This window comes from Calypte anna, chromosome 15 (assembly GCF_003957555.1).
Source record: "Calypte anna isolate BGI_N300 chromosome 15, bCalAnn1_v1.p, whole genome shotgun sequence".
Classification (NCBI taxonomy): Eukaryota; Metazoa; Chordata; class Aves; order Apodiformes; family Trochilidae; genus Calypte; species Calypte anna.
In genome coordinates, this window is record NC_044261.1 from 937,904 (window position 1) to 961,633 (window position 23,730).

Consider the following 23,730-nt stretch of genomic DNA (forward strand, 5'->3'; position numbering starts at 1 on the left):
CCCAAAGAGAACTGGTTGACATTATTGCTTGATCCTTTTTAGGAAAGACATTCCAATGAATCAGTTATTCCACATGCTGACAAAACACAGAATACACCATTTCAAGAGTGACAAAAGTTAACGTTTTGTTCATCTAAAAGTGATATTCACCTGCTGGGTCAGCAGATCCCAGGTAAATATAAGCCAATCAAAAATACATTTTACAAAAAAATAATCAAGTTTCCTTTTTCAATATGGCAGTAAACATCATTTGTTCTTCCACTCTCACCTTCCACAGACTTCATTCTAAAACAGGAGCTTACTATTTTTTCACCAAAAAAAAAAAAAAAAGATAAATTTGATTAAAATTGTTATTTCCCATAAGCAAACACAAAGCCCCAGCTCCCACACATCCCAGCTGGGAGCTGCTGAGCCCCTCTGGGGACAGCTCAGACAGGACAGGACAATGTTCCAGGGCTGAAGTCCTCCCTGCCAGCTCCTTCTCCAGGACAGGGCTCCTCTGCCTGTCCCAAACCCCAGGAAGGACCCAGCCTGGTGTTTGCCTGGAACACCAAGCAGCTTTCTCCACACAAGAGGAAGGCACCATGCACATAGCAGTTGAGGCAGGAAGCAAACAGCAGCAACATGACACATGAATTTCAGGGTCAGATGAGTTAAGGCTTCTTGTTGAACTTCTTTCTCTTCTCCAAGTCAGAATCCCTGCCTGCAAGACACCAAGAGCAGAGGGTGAGGAGGGGGAGCAGCCAGACAGACCCTCCCTGGGGGCTGTCACCCAGGGGATGCTCTGAGCTTTTGTCCCCATGTGGTACCTTTTCAAAGCTGATTCTCATAATGGCTCTGTCTCTTCTTTGATTTCAGCTCCTTCAGCCACTGAGGAGACTTTTCTTCTGACCTAAGATAGAAAAAAAAAATACTCTTTATTCTTTAATTACAAAAAGTCATTACAGAAGCAATTAAAAAATTATATCTATAATTTGGCTGCAGCTTTAGGAACCTTACTTGCAGTTATTTTATCTGCCCCCTAAAGGAGGATTACCAACCATCCTCCTGGCTCTGAGGAAACCTCTCACCTTTCCTCCTTCTCCACACTGGAGGGCAGCACTCTGCCACCAGCAGGACCCAGCTGCAGGGCTGCCTTGGGGGACTTGAACTGCTGAGCAGAACCCACGTCCCCAGCACTCTCAGACTCTTGTCTTTTCCGGAGCTGGGCCTGAACAGTACAAATAAAAAAGAAAATCTCATTTGTGAAGCAACATTCAGACTTTTTTTTTCTTTTTTTCCCCCCAGAAACAAAGCAAATCACTGATTTGTCAAAAGAGAGCAATCCATGCCTGAAAGCAGAGCAGGGACTCCTCATAAACCTCTGCAGCTCTGAAAGCATATTTGCTATTGCAAAGCTTTTTTTTTTTTATTTATCTCCAGCCAAGATTTAAGAGTGAGAAAAGTAACCACAAGGTTTTTCTACACATCACCCCCACCCCCCATAACCAGCATGGTCATCTCAGCATGGTCTGACTCCTCTGGTGTGCTCTGCCCATGTTCACCTTGAGAACTGAGTGGTCCATGCCTGGGAACAGAGGCAGTCTCTGAGCCTGCACAGCAGGTGACCTGGCAGTGTGCTGGCTCTTCTCCTCCTCCTCAGAATCCTCCTGTTGCATAGTTTTCTTCTCTTCTAATTAATTGTTAAAAAAAAAAAAAAAAAAAAAAGCAGAGGGGAAAAACCCCCATTAGCCAGCAGACCTTTCATCTCTCCCTTGTTCTAGACCTCTCCTTCCACTTCAAGATGTATTAACAACATTAACACACCCCAGGACTGGCTTCAGTGCCTCGACCAAGGCAACAAACCCACCCAAGCACTCAGCAGCAGGAAGATTTCCTGCTGCCAGCAGTGAGGGAACAGAAGGTACTCCCAGTTCCATCAGAGCAGCAGAGGATGAGCAGACAGGAGGAATCCAGCTGGGAGAGGTGTCTGCCAGGGACCCCAAGCCTCACATCCCCCAGGAGTTCCTGCCCTGACAGCCAGGCTGCTCCCAGCTCATTGCTTCAGGTGCTGGGGGGGAATTACCTGTGGAATCTTTGAACATCCAGGTGTTATCTGGTTCTTCTGTCAAGGAGAATCTGTTCTCCAGCTCCAGCCCTCTGCTCCTCCTCAGCGAGGTGGGACCCGGAGCCCTGCGCCTCCTCTTCTTGCTGAGCTGCACCCGGTTCTTCAGGGCACTGGAGTCCAGCACTGTGGTTTGCTGGAAAGAGAAAAAGAGGCCCTTGAACAGCCTGGAAATAAAACCCACCTCCCCCAGAATCACTTCCCAGCCTACGTTATTGCATTAACCCTTTAGGTTTAATTAAACTGTGTATATTGGTTTGTTATTCCTGTAGCTACTTAGAACTCATAGGAAAGGGAATTTCTGGGGAGGGTGAAAGTGCCACTGGGGCTCCCTGGGTGCAGTGCTGGGTCTTGCATCTCTCTTGGCCACGGGAGCCTGATCTGCATGAATTATTTTCACTACATTAACAGAAAAAAATAACTGCAACAAACAGGCTGTTGGTTCCTTGAGTGCTTCAAGAACACAAGCCTTGCCTGCCAGTAACAGCTGAAGGCCAGTAACAAAGATTGGGATCTCAAAAGAGCAACTACACAGAGTTCTCTTCTAGCAGAGTGCTGTATTTTTTCATAGCCAAAAAATGTGATTTCATTGCAATATTTCCTTGTCCTGACATCCCCAAAGCTTTCAGGCAGCTCAGCAGCAACAAGGAGCCCACAAGTGAAGTGTCAGAAAATTGCTGTGTTTTGTCATTCCCAACATCCATCCCTCTTGGAAGGCAACAACATTTACAGAGCAAAAGAAGCAGCTTTAACCTATCAAATTATTTAAACCAGTTTGTTGTTAGAGACTGGCCTGGAACCAGCAAACATCAATGAGCCCCCTCCTCTTCTTCAGAATATATGGGGGGGTTGGGGGGGCTTTTGAGATTTCAGGTCAGGAATAAACTCCTCTTTAAAGCAGCAGCTACATGACCCATGTAAGATGGGCATCTTGCACTGACCAACACATCTGCCAGGAGATTTTATATAATTTTCATCAACTCTGATGAAAGCCAAAGCAGCAGTTCCCAGGTGCTGTCCTAAAAAACTACAGTACTGGAAGTTTTTTTAGAGAGCTCTAAAGCTCACCTGTGTGTGGCCAGAAATGATTGTTCTTGTACCAGCTGACAGTGTGAAAAAAATCCTTTAAAATGCCTACAGCTACTACAGAGAGAGACCAATTGTAAAAAAAGACAAATATTAGTAATGCCTTTCTAGCCTTAAATCCCCAGGCTCCTGGCACAGCAGCCACAGTACCCATCCCTGTTACCTGTGTTTCCACTGCCCATGGAGCCACTGAGCTCTGCTGCTACAGCTCCCTGAGGAGCAGAAAGAGAAGCAGGAGCTTCTCCAAGCCATGGGCAGACATCAGCAGAGGTCAATAGCTTTTGGGAATGCCTCAGAACACAAGCATCAGAGGACCCAGGAGAACTTTGCAGCTTTGATCTTAAACTTTTCAGGTGGGAAGCCAGCTGGGGAAATCAAATGTGATAAAGAAAAGGCAGAGGAATGTCTGAGAGCAAAGTTTCCAGATGTGTGGTGGCAAACAGAGCAACCCCAGGGCTGGCCCAGGGGGAGAAATCCTCTTTCCTGTGACTTACATCAATGAAAGAGAAATCAGTGGCTTTCTCCTCAGGGTAAGTGTCTCCTGGAGGAGGTAAATCAGTCCCATCAGTAGAGTCCATGTCAGTGCTGGAACGGTCCAAACTTGTGCTCCTTTGGTCTTTGGAGAAGTCATGATGATCAACCAGGGATGCAGGCTCTGTTTGGGAGGAGAGGGAGGATGGGTGGCTGTTGGGAGGCTGCTTCCTTGTGGAAATGCCATCGTTTTCTGAGGAGGGAGATTCAGGCACAAAACTGCAAAGGAAGGAAAGGACTCCAGTGAGACTGAGGGGAAAAGAGCTCGTGATTGGGCAGAGCCTTTTCCAGGTGCTCAGGGAGAGCACTGAGGGTGGCAGGACCTGTCCCCAGCACTGGGATGCTCCCAATGTCCTCCTGAACACCTTCCCTATGCCCAGAGCACCAGAACTGGGTGGGGGGGACTGGGAGCTGCTGTGTCCCCCTTTGTCACCTCGGTTGGAGCATTTCCTAGAACAGCAGGAGATTGTAGGAAACACAGCAAGGCTCTACTGACAGTAAAAATAGGGTTGTCTTGCTTCTAATTTTAGGAGTTTCCAGTTTAAAAAGCAAAACCTCAAGTATTGGAGGAGCTTGGGGTTTTTTTCTGCTCTCCCTAACAAGAGTTTTCATTTACTCAGCCCCTTTTCTTCAGCAAATACCCAAGAACACTCTCCTAAACCCAAAAAAGATCTGAACCTGCACGTGGGAGTACATGCACCTTTTTTAAACAATAAAAGCCCTTGGTACAGCCCATGGGGATAGAAATCTGGGGAGGAAACCACTCAGGAGCCTCCTGCTGAATAACAACTTCTATCATGCTGCAGTCCAGGGGACAATTCCAGCCTAGCAGAGCAAACACTGCACAGAGGGTTTCCAGCTCAGGAGTAGAGTGAATGCCTGGGCCCCAGGATAATTAAGAAACAGCACTAATGAGCTCCAGGGGGAAGGTTTTGTCTAGCATTTTTGCATCAAGTGATATTTGCTATCTGCAGCCTCAGAAAAAATAAAAATCCAATCATAGAATGGACTGAATGTAACACTTCAATAAACCAGGATTTTTAGGGGGAGCTTTTCTAATGAACTGATTTTCAGGTGCTGGTTTGGAGCTGGGACAAGAACCTTTGTTAAAGGTCTGATTTCAGAAAATGCCTATAATAATCAAAGCTGATTTTCTAGGAGGCTTGGATGTCACTGCTGGCATGACACTTTGCTCACTGAACTTCAAGCTGAAACTTACCCTGGTTCCATAACCAATCAAATATTTATAACCCACACTTCTCAAGTGTAGAGCACACCAAACATTACTGGCATCAGTGTCTGCTGGAAGAACTCTACAAGTACAGTATTAAAAAGCCAGATAAAAGGCTCTCTCCATACTACACTGAGCAGATACTGGCTCCAACAGGGTAAATCAAGCTATAATTTACACAAAAGGTGTAAATAATAAAATCCCTTACAATTGAGTGCTCCAGCTTTATGTCAATAGATCATTTTAATAACAGAAAAGCAACAATTCAGCATTTTTCATCCAGCTGACAGCCCATTTCATTTTCCTCTTCCCCACATTAAAATGCACAAAAAATAAATCAACCCCCAAACTGCTGGGGTGCCCTAACCATGACCAGACACTCCCCCATCAACCCAAGAGGGAGGAAATCAGGCAATTTCAGCCAAATCTTCCCAGAACCCCAGTTCCACCCACCAGAGGCACGTGGCACACAAGAAAGTAACCACTTCCTAACCCTGAAAATGTCTGTTTCTGATTATAATTACAAAGACATAAATACAAAGCATTAGAAGTTTTACTACTACAGAATTGTCAAAGCAGTTTTGTGCATTTATTGAAGAAAACTGTTTTCCCCATGTTCTATAGAATCACAGAGTAAGTTGAGGTGGAAGGGACCTCTAAAGGTCTCACCTGGTCCAAGCCCCCTGCAGCAAGCAGGGGCACCCTCAACTCCACACCTTGAGTAAGATCTTTCTATCACTTTAGCACCAGAAAATAGCATCTAACTTGCAGTTTCCTCAGGAGCAGACCTGTTAAATCTACCCTACTCCAGGCTGGGTTTCTCAGAGGTTATGAAATTGGTGACACTGAAGGTTCCCCCTGGAGCTGAAATGTCAAACCTGGCTGCGACTCCCGGAGCAGTTCTCCTTCAGGAGCAGTGCAGTCACTGAAACTCAGCTTGGAAAAAAGAAAGCCATGTAGAGTGGAGCTTGGAAGAAAAGAAAGCAATGCAGAGTGGGCTCCTGAAGGTGCCAGGGGCCCTGTCTGTCCCTCTCTGTCCCTTACCTGTCCCCGCTGTGCCGCTGCTGGCTCCAGGTGCCGTAGTGGTTGTCGGGCTCCTGCACCAAAGTGTCTGTGTCCTTGGCACCCGGGGGCTGCCTGGAGAAGCACTGCTTCAGCTGGTCCTGCAACACAGCAACCACAGCTTCAGCTCCTGAAGCACAAAACCCTGCAGAGCTTGGGAGCTGAGCTCGGGTCAGCGGGAACCAAAAGGGAGCGAAGGGGAACGTGGAGATGGGGACTGAAAGCTGAGGTCAGAGCAAGGATGCTCTGTGAAATGAGCACTGGTGCCCTGGATAAATAAGGCAAATTGGAGGGACTCACTCCCTTGTTTTGGTGTCTCCACACTGCTTTCAGACCACTCTCATCTCAGGCTGCACAAAGTTTTCAGAGCACTTCTGCAGACACAGAGAATTCTGCTGGGGCTGCACTGAACCTCCCCAGGCATCCCAGGGAAACACCAGCTCCACTGCTCTGTCCTCTTTCCCTGGGTTTAATAAAAGGATTTATTTTTTTTTTCCCCCCACAGCTCTTTATTTGGAAAGCATTCAAAATAAAATGCATAAATAAATAAGCAAGCACAGTGCCAGGCACCAGAAGGCCTCTGACAAGGTGCTGAGTGCTAGCATCAGGTTCAAACCCAAAGTACAAGGTAGAAGGACAGAGCAGGGTGGTTTTGCTGTGCTCCGCTCCAACCTTTCATTTCCCAAGTAACTATTTTTATTTCATAAGAGGAAAACTGCATCCAAGGACCCTTCCTTTCCAGGGAAGGGAAGTGGGTCAGCTGCTGGCACCCAAGATTTGCAGCAGAGCAATGATGTTCATTTGCTCCAGAATACAGCACTGTCCCACATTCTGTTCTGCAGTTGTACTGAGCTATGGAGGGAGAGAGTTACTGAAATAATATCTTGTGCCTGGATAATGAAATGTTGGCCCCTTTTGCATTCATTATCTTGAACAAGCAGAGGGATGGCTTCAGTGCCCCCACTCTGTTTATGAGGAGCTCATCTGACAGTGGTTATGTTGTTTTCCACCTGCCCAAAGCTGCTGTTCTCTTTAGAAAAATAAAAAGGGGGGAAAAAAAACCCCCACCCCATACACAAACTTCCTCAGACCTGCTGGGGGAAACCACCAATGCATCTCCTTCCCTTCAGGATGCACAAAGTAACACCCATACTGGATGGAACAGGAATCCCTGATTATTATTGCACCTTTGAACAAAAGGATTGCACCTTTTCTAGCATCCTTCATTTTGTGAACCAGAAGAATGCTGTCTGCTGCCTTAGGACTGCACAGATACACTCAGTAAGGACAACAGGGTTGGAACCCAGTGTTTTCCAGCAGCTCTGCCTGAAGCACATCATCTCCAGGCACAGAACATGCTGCAGCACTTTCCATTTCTCACCTTGTTTCTAACCAGACAACATGGTCCAAAAAGCTCAGAAAGGGGAATGGGAGCAGCAGAAAAGCAACTTTCTGTGCTGTATTTAGGAGACATTGTTTACAAAATGGGGGGTGTTATCATGAGAAGGATGGCTGCAAGGAGGGGACATGCACAGCCCAGATAATGCCACTGCAGAGGCAACAGGAAAGGCACTGAAATGCAAACACACTGCTCACTAATTCTTAGTTTTACATTGCAGACAAAGTGATCAGCACACACTCCTCACTTTCAGGCAACAGCACACTTGATGTTATATATATCTGAACCAGGAGATGCAGTTTTATAACCAAAATGACACAATTAACACTCAGGTACCAAGTGTCTGTGCTCAAACTGAAGTCTGGGAAAGGAACATGACTGCTACTGTAGAGATTGTAGACTGAAATTCAGGAAAACAAGCTGAAAAGTCAAAACTTAAAGAATAAGGCACTCCAAGTCCTCCAAGCTTACTTGATTAGATCAAGTCCTGTTACTGCATTTTGCTCCCAGAGGAAGGTGCTGATTTCAGATGCTGTGTGCTTCTCCCTGGTGACCTCTCTCAACCCACATTTCTTAATAGGCCAAATGATGAGTTAGAAAAACTAAACATTCTTCCAGCTCTACAAATCACTCCTTGGGCCTCAACTATTTAAAGACTCGGCTGGTAGAAGGGCTGCAGAGAATTTCATGTGATCCTGGGTCAGCCTGAGGAGAGAAAAAAGGTCCCAAGTACACCCCAAAGAATGAGAGGTGAGAGCAGCCAAGCCTCTCCCTGCCTGCTGGAGGTGTCACCAGGGGACCCACGGTGACACAGCAAAGCCATTTATTGTCCATGCAGCTTGGAGGGATGGCTGGTGCTGGAGGAGGAAGCAAGAGCCACAGAGGTCACTCTTTCCAGGAGGTGGTTAGCAGCAAGCATGGGAATGATGAGTTTTAGCTGTTGTCCAGCAGCCTCTTCACCCTACTCCAGCAAGACTCCAAGCAACCTGGGAAATAATCCATTCCCTTCATTTGCAGAATGATCAGTCACAGAAACAACAAGCTTGCTTTCAAAAAACAGAGGCTAGATGAAAAAAAAATATATTTTATATATATATGTGTATGTGTGTGTATATATATATATAATTTTCTCTACTTCCATCCTTCTTCAGTCTCTGTGCTCTCTGGAAAGCACTTACAAGTTTCTGTTCCACTTCTGTTTCTCTACCTGCCAGTCAAGATGCCAGAAATGCCCTGGGAGCTGTACACATGCCCCACTGATGCTTTCAGCCACCACCAACTCAGATTGGATCACAGGGGTACATTTGCATTTTCTGGCACTGACATTTTCCTTGGAACAACTTGGTGTTCCTGACAAAGAACATGAAGAACAACCTGGGATTACAAATGGAAAGCTGGAAAACAGATGGGAGATTGGGACAGTAACCCAAGACCTTCTGAATGTACAAGAGAGAAGCTCCAGGTCTGTCACCAAACCATGATACAGCCCCCAGTACTGAGAGGGGCAAGGGGGAATCCCTGCCCAACATGCACTGCCCAACACCTCTTCAGAGGGCTGAAAATAAGAATTATTTGTTGCTTTGTAACGCAGAAGCTCTGCAGAGCAAGAGATCCTGCAAGAGGAAGAACTGACACAGCTGACTCTGGTTGCTTTTAAGAACAGAACTGCTCTGAAAAGAGAAGGGGAAGACAGAGCTACCCAAACTAACTCAGCAAACTTGGGCCAGTATCTGTGATCCACTCTTTTATCCATCTCTTGGGAAGAAGAGCCCCAGGCTGGAGTTCCAGAGGTGGAGCTGAGCCAGGCACAGCCATTGCCTTGATAATCACAAGAGCCCTGATACAGGAAAAAGACATTTCAAAGAAAAAGGCAATAAAAGAGGGGTCTGGTCTCTTCTTGGCACACAACATAAACCCAAATTAGGAATTTTCTTGTTTATAACCACAGGAAAATCTTGCCAAATACTACTCTGGATCCAGCATCCAACTGCTGTAATTCTCCATGCTTTGATCTTGAGCTTCATCATTCTTACAACAGGAGCTGGGGGGAACCACAACTCCACTTTCATATGACATAAAGCAGCCCAGTTGGACCCTGATTTGCCTCTCCTTCCTCTTCTAAAATGAGACATTGTGCTTCTGCCTCTTTCAGTGCTCCCCTGGAATTCAGCTGGGTTTGGCAACAGCCCAGGGCTGATTACTCCTGCAATTTCCAAGTTCCCAAAAATGATGCCCATGCAGCATTGGTCCTATCAGCACAAAAATGAACCATCCCTAAGAAAGAAGGCACAAATTTCTCTGAAAAAATAAAGACCTGGCATGGGAGGAGCAGCAGTGGAAGGAGATCTCATGAGTCAGAACCCGCACAGACAGTTTCAAAAATATCTTTGTTTGCTAAAGAGACCGAGACATCAGACAGCCAGAACGACACCCTACAGCTTGAAGTGCAAGAATTAAAAGTTAAAACCTACTGGCATGAAATGAATATGAATAGGCAACTGCACAATGGAATGAAGCCCTGACCATCTGCCTGCCTCGTTCATAGAATCTCAAAGAGGACATTTTTTTTGCTAATTTCTTCAAAAGCTTTTTTTTTTTTTTTTTCCCTCTCTCAATTTTATTTTAATTAAAAGTAGTCAGAAGTTTGGTCAAACGGCTCCTATTCAGAACTCCCCTGCCCCTTAAGTGTGCCACTGCTCTTAAGGAGAATTTCCAGGTCCTTACAAAGGGAGGAAACTCATCCCAGCTGCCCCATGCATGTGCCAGAGGATGGAACACACCTTAGCCCTGTGAAATTGTATTCTATTGCTTCAGAGCTGGCTCTGCTTTGCAGAGACTGCTGGGCTAGATGACCTCCAGAGGTCCTTTCTAACCAGAATTATTCTACAATTATTCTAATGATCCTCAGGATTATTCCTAAGAGGCAAACTATCTATTTTTGGGTCACTGACAGCATTACTGAGAGTAACACCACATCAGAACCATCCCACCCCACAGAGAGAGCCCCAGAAACCACCCGACACTTCACAGCCCTTATTATTTTGTCTCTGTAGGTATCTAAATGCCACTACAGCGAGTGGGAAGCCAAACTCTGTGGAACCAGCACCCTGGGACTTCCCCTCTGTACTTACTATCCCGTGGATTAGTGCTGCCCACAAGGAGTAAGTCATGGCTCAGGACCACTGCTCCAGCCAGTCCCTTGCCACCAGGCACGAGGCTCTGCCACCCCAGAAGCTGCTGAAAGGAGTCACTGCCCCAGTGTCACATCCCTGGCAGCACCTTCTGCCTCCCACCCCACCCTCCAGCCTGCAGCCACTGATAAACAGTTCCAGGAATTGCACTTTTTTTTTTTTTTTCCTGACCTCACTGATGGAGCTGAGACCTCCAGAGCAAACTCCACCCTCCAGCACCACCGGGCTGGGAGGACTTCCCGACCCAATCCAAGACCTCATTCCACACAACACCTTCAAACCAGGGAATGGCTTCACCAACACTGCAGCCCAAGCCTCAGAGGAGGGATAAAAGGAACTGGACTGATTTATCTCACAGCCTCAAGGTCTTTGCCTTGTTCTGTAGACCTTGCCACCAGCAGTGGGTATGGAGACTGCAGGGAGCATCCTTGGTGTCTGCCCAGGGGAACATCTCCCCAGCACTGCTGCCAGAGGACAGTCTGCTTCCAGGTGGGAAACTGCAGGACATGGAGAGGGACACACAGGGACGTGTGTCCTGACTGCCCCAGCCTGCTCTGGGAGCCCTCCCACCCAGCACCTTCAGCACTGTTACCTCCTCAGCATCCAGACAGCTCTGCTACAGACCCTTCAAATCACAAACGGTTCATTTTTTCCCTGTGCAGTGGAGCAGGCACTGAGTCCCAGAGGCTCAGACATCCTCAGGAACCCAGCCCCTCCATCCTCACTGTTGCTATGCAACCCAGGGCTGCCTGGCCATAGAATCTTCTCCACCAACCAGTTCTAGCCCCAAGTAAAACCCAACAGCATTCACCTTACAGCCCACCAGCTGGTCTGAACATCCTCTCACCTCTTCAGAGCTTCCCAGCTTGATGCCAGCCTAGAAAGGCAGGGCAAAAATTGCTGAAAAGCTGACCTGGGCCTGCAGAAATAAGGAGATGTGCAGACATCCCTTCCAGACCCTAACCTGGGAGGGGGTAAGATGCCAAGGAACCTCAGCAGAACCCCAGAGTCAGTGGATGGGGAGGGCACAGCCCAGCCCAAGCTGCCACCTCCCCCCAGCACCACCTCAGCTGCTCTCCTGCCCAAACCCTTGATACTGCACCCATGGCAAACCTCAGCCCTGCTCCTACAGCTGACAGGAACACCAGCCTTGCTCTGGGAAGGAAAAACCTCTTTGCTTCAGCATCTGAACTGAACCACAACCAAACCCAGCCCCTGGGTATTGAACACGCTGCCCTTTCAGGTGTGTCCCTGCTGCTGCAAAAACACTGTCACCTTAGTCACCCAAACTGACACACAGGACCTAACCACCCCCTGTGGTTTGAAGAGAGGGTCAGTGCCAAGCTGATGGGATCCTCCTCCCAAACCAGCACAAAACATTCGCTGCAAACAGCAAGAAGGGAGCCAGAGGGAATCACAGCCAGCAAGCTCAGGGGTTCACTCCAGTTCAACCAGCATGTGCCCAGCAGCCCCTTCTTTCCAGACAAAATGTGAACCCTGAGGAGGCTGAATACTATCACAGCTCTTTTAGTGTCATTTTCCACACCTTTTAACACATAAAATGATTTTCCCTCCTTTGGTAGATCCCAAGTTGACCCAGAGCTGACTCCAGCCAAATTAATCCTGATGGAGTTTGTTTTGCCAGGGATCTGGTGCCCATTTGCAATGGGATTTATTCCCTGCTCTCACACTGACTCCTGGGAAAGTTCACCTCCTTGCTCCAGTCAGGATTTCCAAGACATCTGAAGGTTTGTCATTTTTTCTTGTACTCTGAGAACAGAGCAGCTCTGCCTTGCTGTGAACACTCAGCACATTCCGTGTGGTTACTCTGCAAGGCTGAAGACAGAGCAGGAGTGAACCCCATGTACAAAAAGCAGACCAGAACCAAATTCTAAATATACATCTCCTGCTGGGCTGGGCAAGCCATGACAGAGCTGCCTCTGAGAAGTGGGAATTCAGAAAGCAGAGCAGTGCAGATAGCTGGGAACACCTTTAAAATCCCCCCTATACCAATAGATTAAATTTTCTTTTCAGCCTTAGCCAGTCAAGCTAAAAATTAATGAAACCCCAGGAAAGCAAGGCCAGCAGGAGCCTGGCCAGCAGCACAACTGGGAGCACAACAGCCTTGTCCCACCTCAGCACTTGCTCCCTCCCAGAGGGCATCTCCAGCTCCCATCCATCACTGGGACCTGAACTGGGTCCCTCCTCCACACTGCAAGAGACACAAGCCAGGACATGACAATTTTATTCTGTTCTGTTAGGAAGGGAATATATTTGCTTTTTTTGAAAATCTAGATGCTTGAGATCAACACCTCCTACTTGCAGTACTTTATTTCACAGCTCTCCTGCACAGTTAACGTTTTGCCACAGAAGACACAAGTTAAACTTCAAACAAACATTGCCCAGGAAAAATGCTCCTTATAATTTAAAAACCTAAAGATGCACAGAAAGTGGCAGGATTTCCTGACAACAAGTGAATAACAAACACAGATTTGGGAACCAGTGTGCTGCTGGTTTGGACAGAAATCTCAGAGGAGATGTTGAGATGTTTGAAGATGTTGCAGAAGGGAGCAGTCAAAACACACACCCAGCCCAGTGAAACACCACTGTTCCCTGAAACCATCAGAGTTTCACTAAAATGAAACAAGTTAATGGCTTGCCAGCCTGAATCTGCAGAGCTGTGCTGGGTTTGTTCCCTTCCCCCTGCCAGACTCCATCACTGAGTGCTTCACAACAAAAGCAACAAAACCCAAGCAAGGTGAATGAGCAGCAAGTGACCAACTCTGAATGTATTTAAATGTTTTCTTATGCTTTAAGAACATGGGAAAAATCAACTCATGGCAGCCAGCCTAAATAAAATGACAGGGTAACGTTGTCTAAGTGATTGTTCCTGTCAAAATAATAAGGGAACAACAAAGGCAGTCTGCTAAACACCCATCACTACAGTTTTATGGCCCAGATTTATGCTGCCAGCTATGTTCATGGCCTGTTAAACCAAAGAAAAGTTATTAAGAATGAAAAAGCATGAACTGCCTCAGTATTGGCCCTTGTATCTTCATTAATTAAAGTGAACAGCATCACTCCTCCCCCCAGCCCAGCACCAGACAAACAGCTCCTTTTTGCACAGAGGCTTCACCCCCCACAACAGCTCCTGGAAACTTAGAGATAAAATTCCATTCCCTGACAGCACAGAGCTCATCTTTTGGGGAGCAACTCCTGGTGAATATCAGGGTACAACAGTTCAGCAGCTATTTGGTGTGGGGTCTGTACCAAACCAGCCAGAACCAAAACAACTTGTATGAGCTTTTTTTACAGGGAATTTCTTGTATGAATTTCTTCTTACATCATCTTCAACAGTTTGTTGGAGGGTGTTCTCCATAAGGGATAAATGATTACAGCCATGGGTGAAATCCCAAGAGACAGAACTGATCTCCCATAGAAGCAGAGATGCAGTCCCAGGCCATGTGCAGGTGCTGTAACTCAAACCAAGTTTTCAAAGCCCTCCTCTTGGTCCCTCACCTGCTGCTCAGCACCAGAGGGTAAAGTAAAAATGTCTGCAATCCCAGAACCCCAGATCTGATGTTTCCATCCCAGAATAATGATGCCATTTCCCATGGTGTTGGGTGTGTGGATGCTTTTTTGCACCAGCAGAGCCCAGCCCTGAGCGGCCAGGAAGTTTCTCCAGTCCAGCCCAACACCTTTTTTCCTGAAATTAAATATGAGAACACTGTATTTTCTACAAGCAGACCTGATAGTCTCAGACCAATTACAGCAAGGAAACAGAAAGGACAGAGAGCTCTGAAGATAGGGCAGAAGAGAGGAAGGAAAAGCTGGGAAACAGCAACTGATGAGCAAACCAGTGTGCTCAGGGGGCCGAGCTGGGAATGGAGGCAGGGCCAACCACAGTGTTCCAGTTCAATTAAGAAAGTAGCAGAAGGACTATAAGGAAAAATTAAAACTAAAAAAAAAACCCCAACATAATCCTTTTTGCAAACCACCTGCTGTTGCATATACCAAAGAGTGATTTAAAATAAACCCAGTGAACATCAGAGGCAGAGCTGGGTCAGGAAGTCAGCCCTGCCAGACACTGAACAGGAAAATCTGACAAGGTATGAGGAGGATAGCAAAGCAAACACGTACTCCCTGGGCTGTTAAAGAGAACTGCTTGAAAAGAAAATGATTTCCTCTCTGTTGCAGCCTGACTCCTACTTTTATGACCTCCAGCAAGGAAATAACCAATTACGTCAAATCCCTTTCACGCCAAACCTAAAGCTCCTCTGCAGTGGATAAAAATCTCTCTTACAAGACAGGGGAAAAAAAAAAAAATAAAAAAAGTGATATCCATGAGCCCTTTCCCAGCTCCAGAGCTTGCAGCTGTCCCCAGCTGAAACACAGGGCTGGGGACAAGCACACAGCCACCTCTGCTGCAGGACACAGCTCACACCTCCACTGCCTGACAACTCAGCAAAAAAAAAACCAAACAAACCTCAAATTACCTCAAATCATGGTGTTTGGCTTGAGGTGTGATGGGTTTCTTGGCTTGGAGGGAGCAGCAGGGAGGGGAGATGACAGCCACCAGGCCTCGTTGGGCACTAAAAAACAGCTTTAAAACTGCACTGAGGGACTGCAGGGCATCCCTACAGCAACAAACCAGTGGGTGGTGATGAATTGTTTTATATTAATTAATATAATTAATATTATTAATATTATTATATTAATCCCATTGTTTTTTTGCAGAAACAGTAGCTCCAAGGACCAAATAAACCCAGGTTCCAGCCAGATGACAAAAAAAAAAAAGAGTTAGCTGAAGGTCTGGGCAACTCACAACTCATTCTGCAGAAGATGCAGTGACACAAACTCTGAACTTTCACAAGTCTGAGCACAGGAGTTGGGCACAAGTGACACCAAATTCCTGTCCAAAGCCCAGGAGAGGCACAATCCCTGCTGGAAGTGAGGAGGAGCAGCTCCAGCAGCTGCCACCAGTGAGCAACCTGGAGAGGTCACCCCGTGGCTCAGGATTCCTGCTCCATAAGCAGGGCACTGCAAGGACAGTGGGACACTTGCCCTCTGCAGCTTCCACACCTCCGTTTTTCAATCTCCACTTCTTTGAACCAACTGATCTAATAAATCTAATCCATCACCTTAAAAAAAAGAAGCCAAGGAGCACGTCACCATGCTAACTCTGTAACAGTGGTTACCAAATATTTTCCTCATTCTTTTGTGCTCACTTGACAATGTTTTCTTTCCCAGCACTGCCAAACAGGAGATGAAAAGCAAGCTAGGACAAAAATGTTAGACCCAGAGCTGATAAAAACTACTGAAATAGCCCGTCCAGGAGCACCACACCTGCCCCAGGAATGCAGCTTTACCTTCAACCATTCTGCGAGGCTTCCACGAGGCCACAGCAGAACTTCAGGGATTCCCACTTTGCAGTGAGGAGCTGCTTTATTTGGAAAAAAAAACCCCAAACAAAACACAGAACAAACCCAGAAACCACACCATCCAAACCACTTTAGCCACTCCAGAGAACAAGCAGCTCAGGATTTACCCACAGGCTGGCACCAGGGCTTTGGTCCTGACCCCACTCAGGTCCCCTCACACAGCTGCTTCCCACGCTTCAGGCATCAGCCTTAAACCCTCAGGTACAACTCCAACCCCCACTTCAGGCTTCTCTCCATGAAATAAGCCAGAATAAACCAGATCTCTTTACCTTTCACAGACCAGAACCTAAACCCATCACTGCTTTGCAGTGCCTGCTGGAACCAGAACCAGGAGTGTGCAGGGAGCTCCCCCCTGGGAAGGGGCTTCTCTACACACCCAGCATCTCCCCCAGGACATTTAATTCAGATCATCCCTCCTGGAAATAACCCAGAGCCTAGGGAAGGCATTTAATGGGAAAGAACACCCTGCTTCTGCCCTGCTCCTGCTGCACAGGTCATGCTGCTCCAATAACTTCTATTTCATGCCAAAGTAGCAATTACCCTGAGAAAAAACAATTAGTTTTCTATAGAAGAGGAGAATAATGATAATTTCCTATTGGCTGCAGAGTGACAGCACAGCACTCATTACAAACTCAGCTTTAGGCATTTTTTTTTACTGAGAATTTACAAAAGCTGAGGGACTTCCCAATCAGGCTGCCCTGGGAGGGTGAAATGTCCGACCCGAGGGCAGTTTCTGACTCTCTTCTTCTAATCTGAGAGAAAGAGTTGTGCTCTGTCAGGTGGGCTTAAGGGGCATGGGAAAAGTCTCTTTCATGAACATCAACAACATCCTTCCCCATTCCCAAAACCTGGACTGAGCTTGTTCCCTGGAAAATGAAAATTCCCACCTGTGCTGCAAAGAACCCAGCTGGGAGCAGAGAGACAGAACCCCCCTCCCTGCAAGGGCTCAGGGTTTATATTAAAAAGCAAGGGCTGGGTTTGTATTAAAAAGCAGCCCCACTATAGGTACCAGTGCTGGGTAAAAAGCTGCAAGGAAACCAAGGGAACTGCAGCACATTCTCTGGCTCGGGAGTCTCAAAAAGGCGGAGGGATGGATGGATGGATGGATGGATGGATGGATGGATTGCTTACAAGCTCAGGTGGCTCTGAACTCGTCTGCCTCTTCCTCAAAGAGGAAAACCTCTGCTGACTCCGGACAGAAAACCTTCGGAAGGACTCCCTGCTGCGGGATGCAAAGTGCCTGAAGGAGGAGGTTCTCTTGAAGGGAGTTCTGCTGCCCCCGTCCCCGCTCGTCCGCTCGTGAGCAACCGCAGTCGTGACCAAATTCAGTGCTTCCTGTAGGGATCTCCGCACTGTGCCCATCCACTGGGTCATGTGAGTTTGTGCCACTGTCAGCTTGTCTCCAAGGTAATCCATTTTTTTTTTTTCCCCCCTTCCAGCAGAGATAGGGAATCAATAAGCAGGAGGCAATGAGTGTAAAATATCTCGGCTCCTCCACGGCCCTGATGTTATTTGGTGAAACGATTCCACTGGTAAAATACTTCCAGCTGATGGGAAGAGCACTACACTGTCACCATCAGCATGCTGAGAGGTGGGTAAGAAAAGATACGTGAGGCTGCAGATGGGTATTTGCCAAGCAGGAAAAAAATAGGAGACTTTTCCTACTTACAAAGAGATTTCCAGAGTTCCATCAAAAGGTGTTTCCTTCAGCCATGTCACAGGAGAGAAAGCGAGGTCTGAATCCTGACACAGTCACCTGAAATCAGTCCATGTTCCAGCACAGGATCAGTCTCTTAATGCCTCATTCCAGAGCTGGAAAAGACTCCCTTTTTAAGCCAAGTCTTTGTAGAAAGATAAAAAAACTTGTATTCTTCTGGCTCGGCAGCTTTTCAGGTAGGAGTGCATTAAACAAACTTCTGATGCTTCTACACCATCCATTGAGCAGCAAAACAATCACATCTTCCCAGCAAGAAATCCAGAATTACTTTCTTCCCCAAAACAACCCCTCTGCAGGCAGGTCTCAGAACCCCCTCCTCAGTGGTCTCCCCCTCTTCAGGAGCATCCTGCAAGCTCTCCCCTCCGGATGGCAGCTGCGGGGAGGCTGGGGAGCTGGAGGGGAACCGTGTCACTCCTGCTGCCTCCCAGCTTGGACCTGCTGCCTGCTCCGAGCCTGCCAAGAGCTCTGCTGCATGACATCAGCTCCTCTGCTCCGAGGGGGCTTCACGGCACAGGAATGCAGCTGGGAACAGCCCGGAGCAGGGACCCGGCACTGACTTTGCCCACGCCGGTTCCTCTCCTGCCACCAGCGGGAGGAGCTGCCCGGCTCCCGGGTGTCCCCGATCCCGGGACACTCCCCGGACACGGCGTGAGAGGTGACACAAAGCCGGTGTCCTGTTCCCTCCTCTCTGTCCCTGCCTTGCCTCTTCTCCGGAGAGGAAACAATGAGGTAGGTGACACCCGCAGAGGTCTGCCCAAGGAAGGATCTGGGCTGGGCTTTATTGGAGTACAGGCAGCGTTACCATGGCAACCGAGGGAACAGCATCTGCTCGCTGCCTGAGCGGGCAGGACTTGCACAGATCCATTGGAATGATTCATAGTTTGCATTTGTCACGTGGACTTCCCGATTTTAACCCTTCCCTGGGAATACAGCAGTGTCCCTGTGTCCCTGCCAGGGGGGGCTGAACCCAGCACCCACAGCCTCCCTGTTCCCACACACCCAAACCCACACCCGCTGCCCCCGGGGTGCTCAGGCAGCACCAGCACCTCCAAATGCTTCCCCAGCTCCCAGAAGATCCTTCCAGCTGAGTGACCATGCTGCCAGTGCCAAGTTAATGATTAAGCCAGAAGCTCCAAGCCCAGCTGAGCAGGGCTGACCATTCCCAGCAGTATTTTTTTTTTTTTTTCCATTTTCACACGTTGTTCACAACTTCCACAAGCCAGGGCTCTCTGTCAGTCCCTCCCTGGCACCTGGGACACCCCGGGGTGTTGGGTTGTCACCCCAAAGCCTGGAAGGGGTGGGGGGGTAACAGAGGACCCCATGGATAAAAACAGGTAAATCTGAGGAGTCAGATGTCACAGCCATGGAATTCCTGGAAACAGCCTGGTCGGGAGGAGAGCAGAAATAAAAGCTCCAGTTTTAAACCCACAAACACAAATAGGTGTCCAAATTCAAGACGTGACTAGTTCAGGAGAAAGGGAGGGATGAAGGGAAGAAAGGCAAGTTGAAAGCTGCTCACTTGTCTATTCAAGGAGGTTTTTGTTGCGTTGCTCAATTTACTCTACAAAGTACCATGGCCTTGCATCATCCTTCCCTCCCCTCAGCCTTGCAGGAGAAGATGTAATGGAATGAGTAATTTCTAAATAATGAAATGATTCTCACAGAAAGATTTATTGCCTGTCAGAAATGCTGCTTGCAAACCTGCCCACAAGCACAGGAAGCCCTGGGGAAGGTGGCCTGCCTTCTAAGAACCATTTCTAAGAGTTGAACTCCAGCAACCCAACTCAAAAAAACCCCAACTTTGGTGACAAAACGCAGCATTCTCTGTCTTATTCTTCATTTCTGGATACATTCTGTTTGTTTCAAACATTCTCAAATTCCCAGTCTCATAAACCCCTCGCTGTTAAAAGGGAATCCAGGCAATAGAGAACCCTTTTTTTCCTCACACAGCTCTTCTTTTGAAGAGTTACACAGTTGTTTTGTATGGAAATGGAAAGAGATACCCCCAAGCTGGGTGCTGCTTATACAGAAACAGAAAAAAAAAAATGTACATTTATTCTGACACTGCTACAGAGGGTTCCTCAGGAACAATGAAGCCCCTGTGTCCAAGGCTGACACCAAAGTCCTACCACTCACACTGCTTAATCCAAGAGTTGGATTTCAAACATCTCTGCAGCAAGTGCAGCTCCCTGCTTGCTGCAGTACAGGGATTCTTCATGAGGCACTTTGCTATTTTAGATGGTTTCGAGCTCTGTCTGATTCAGTAGCCCCCCCCAAAATAGCAATCAGAGAGCTCTGGACTGGGGCTGCCCCGTGGAAGTCAGGCAGCAGCCCCTTGACCTAAAGAGGACAGGCAGAGAAGTGAAACGTTACCAAAATGGGAGGAAATGTCCCCAAATGGGAGGAGATGCAGGCCCATCCCCAGACCCAGAGCAGGAGATGCTGCAGGAACTGCTCACCCATGGATGGGACTCCAAGATCTGCTGATTTCTATCTGCAGTACTAAATTTAGTAACTTTTGGCTACCACAGGGGTGAGTATTTAAGTATCCTCTGCATCTAAATTACTGATTTGATTTACACCTCAATTAACATCACGGCGAAACCCTTCAGATGATCAGATGTGCTTTCACCATCAAACTCAGCTGGAAGGCAGTCAGTGACTTCATGTTCTCCTCCTCGAGCTCCAGACCCCAGTTCTGCCTCTGGGCACACATACAAGAGGCCAGGAAAGCCTGGGCTCCCCCAGGAGCACACCTACTCCCTTTAGTTCTCTTCTAAAGCTCCCCAGAATGTGATCTTCTGGAGGGCTCCACACAACCTTCCCAGCTGGCAGAAGTTCACAACTGTATTTTAATTAAATAACAGCATATGGGTTCCACAAGGGCCCCGTTTGCTGCTTCTCTGGTGGAGCCACTCATCTTTTTATAGAATAAAGAACACTGCCCACACCATAAGGGTCTTTTGTAATGGTCTCTCAGCCACTTCAGGCCAGCAAGGGTTTGTTTCTGAACCAGAACAGCACCAGACAATCTCCTGCCTTTGGAAGCCAGCAGTGATTATCCCTCCCTGCAGCCCCCCCAGACCTGCACTGCTACCCAGTACAGCAGGACTAATTACCACAGCAGCAAATGAGACCTCCTGGCTCCAACGTTGCTGAATACTTGGATTATTAACATCTATTCCACCTCCAGCTCACAAACACAACCCTGCACACAAAGATCCCTGTTTTTTCCCCTCGTTCAGTAGAAAACAAAATTCTATGGTTGCATCATGCTTTCCAAAAGCTTCTTTCTGGCTCCTTTTGAGCTTCACCTGTTCCCAAATCCATATAACGGTGTGACAAGTTCATAGGATGGGAAGGTCAGACTAATCCCAGCAGATAACCCACCCCCAGGAGGCAGGTGGAACCCCTCAGGGTCCTTACTGGTGGCTTGGTCCTCCTGTCCTCCACCACCTCCCTTCTGGAAGCACGAAGGCAATCCAGCTCCAGCCCTATCAAAAGGGTACTGGGGATTAATTTTCACCAGGACTGGGTCCCTGCATGGTGCAGATGTGACAGAGAAGGATGGGCAACACCAGGTTAAGCTGCTTGCCAAACCTCTCCTTTCCCTTGTGGAACCCTCCAGCAGGAACCCATCCTCCTCCCTCCCACCCCATCACTCCACTGCAGCAAGTATTAATAATTCATGCATTTCTTAAGTGTTTTCTGTGAGACATCATCCCACGCCCAAACAAACATCAGGATCAAGTGCTTGCAAAGCTCATGGCAGCATCATTTCCATCCCCTCCATTTCTCCATCTCACACTCTGACTCCAGCAGGCACAGAGGAGCAAAGCCTGCCCTTGTAAGGCTGTTCTGGGCTGGCATTCCACATCCACTCTTTCTGTTTCATTAGTAAGAGAACCTAATTTAACCTGTTGTGTTTGACATTAGGGACTATTTTAAGCCTCAGCAAGCTGAGCTGCATGGCTCCAGACTCAATTACCCCGGGGTTCCTCAGACACTACAAAACAACTTGGTTTTTATATCCTCCTTATTTTTTGCCTCTGTATTCTCCCTTTTGCCATCTGAACTGTCCCTTTCCAAGGACCAGCAAGTATTCCTGACCACAGGCTCAAGTTCTTACATCCAACTTCCCAAAGTTTTTACCATGTCCCCTTCAAGTTCTCATTTGAAGTAAAAAAGAAATGCTTTAGCACTCAGGCATCTGAAATGCTGAGTGATATTCTCAAGGCTTCCCCCTGACCCCCCACCAGCCCCAGGGTCCCATTGGGTCAGCAGGGTCCTGGCTGCACATCTGGTAGGGACACAGAAGCCTAACACCTGGGGCTGTTTGGGTTTTTTCCTTTCATTCCAAACCAAGAGCAACTGAGCTGCTTTCAGACAGTCTTGGGCAAAGAGATAAACAGCTGGATCAGGGAAAAATCTAAAAAACGCCCAAGTTTTGATCAGGGAAAATGGGCAGAAACAGTTTTAAGTTTGTCTGCCAGGTTAAATGTGAGTCACAGAATTAGAGGCACTTCCCCTGTCACTGAGCTGTCACAACACTCACTGCACAAAGTCATCAGTTTTGATCTCTGTTCATAGCACACAGCAGTCTTTTTCATTTAATCTTAAAAAAGAAAAAACATCACAGAGCTCAAGTTAAACAAAAGGTGCGTGAACAAATGGAACTGTTGAGGCTCCTAAAACCTGTTTATATCTGACAGAGTTCAAACCCCAGCACAACTCCAAACCCTGACAGACTGCTGGGTGCAGGAGGATGCTGTGAAGCAGAAATAAATCCCTTGGTCCAGTCAAGGCCTGCTCTGAGAGAGGATCCATCCCAACACCTGGACTGTCTCACCTGCCACAAGCCCCATGAGCACTCTGTGGTCAAAAGGAAAAAAAAAAAAGGGGTTGGTTGGACAGATGGAGAGTTTTAGCAGGACTTTGTCCAGTGTCTGTATGCAGACATCTCTTTTGTAACCTGAAACACTGGGTACCTCAATATTTGCACAAAATATTTGTTTTCTACTCCTGGTTGCCTTTCTGGCTGGAACCAAGCAAATCAAGCTCGTGTATAGTTTCAGTTTAGGTTTAGTCAGAATTTAAGAGAACTGGCACAGAATTTGACATTAAAGGTGTTCCTCACATACACAGAACCAACTGCAAAAGAGACTGGAATTCCATTCCCAGATTTTCTTTTCTTGTATTAGGTTGTTCTAAAGGCCCAAGAGTCCTCACAAACCAGAGAGCAAGGAGGGTGCAAGAGCAACTGGTCCTGGATCAATGCTTGTGAAGTTTACACAAGCACACACTAACACCAGAGCCTGTTAAGGTGCTACAGAACTCCAGGAAGAACCTCAAGGTGGTCCCCAGCTATTTTAAAAAAAATTATTTTAAACAGGAGTACTAATAGCCTCAGAGCAATACTAACTCCTCAAAGAAGTAATGCATCCCCATCGTGGGAAACAATTCTGATTTCAAACCCAGTGCCAGTGGTTTGCAGACAAATAGTTTTTATTTATTCCTGCAGATTGAAAAGCAAAATGAAATTTCTTTGTAGCTAGGCACCAGAACTGCAAAAAGGCCTGGCCATAAAACTGGCTTTGCAATTGGCCTCTGACATCTGAGGCCACAAGAATTCTTCATTTATCATCCAGACAAATTGGATTCAGGAGAACATTTGCTAAGAAACTGTCCCTGTGAGGACATCAGATCTCCTGACACACAAGTGTTCCCTAAAGGTGCTTCAGAGAAGAAGAAAGGGGTTAAGAAGAACTTCCCTGCAGCCCAGGGACAGAGGTTTGGCCCAGAGGAAGGAGCCCTGCCCAGGTTTCACCACCCACATCTTCTTGAGCATCACCTGAGAGAGGTCCCAGCCTGACCACCAAACCTGGAGCCCAGGGCTGGCCATCAAAAGGCAAGAAAAGGATGATGAGAACCCTTGCTGGGACATCACCTGTGCCCCTCTCACGGAGGA

At 47.4% G+C, this 23,730-nt stretch overlaps 1 protein-coding gene across 3 annotated transcripts in view; it reads right to left on the reverse strand.

Annotated features, from left to right (window-relative positions):
* The window catches only part of KIAA1671 (KIAA1671 ortholog), a 61,405-nt gene continuing 37,675 nt past the window's right edge, over nucleotides 1–23,730 (reverse strand). For all 3 annotated transcript variants that reach the window (XM_030460859.1, XM_030460860.1, XM_030460858.1), the window contains 7 exons: nucleotides 5,997–6,115; nucleotides 3,685–3,940; nucleotides 2,066–2,240; nucleotides 1,545–1,672; nucleotides 1,071–1,210; nucleotides 810–892; nucleotides 1–703 (listed from right to left, as the gene is read on the reverse strand). In XM_030460859.1, coding sequence (XP_030316719.1) covers nucleotides 814–892; nucleotides 1,071–1,210; nucleotides 1,545–1,672; nucleotides 2,066–2,240; nucleotides 3,685–3,940; nucleotides 5,997–6,115 — 897 coding nt within the window. In that variant the 3' untranslated portion in view covers nucleotides 1–703; nucleotides 810–813. The remainder of the gene's footprint in view (nucleotides 704–809; nucleotides 893–1,070; nucleotides 1,211–1,544; nucleotides 1,673–2,065; nucleotides 2,241–3,684; nucleotides 3,941–5,996; nucleotides 6,116–23,730) is intronic.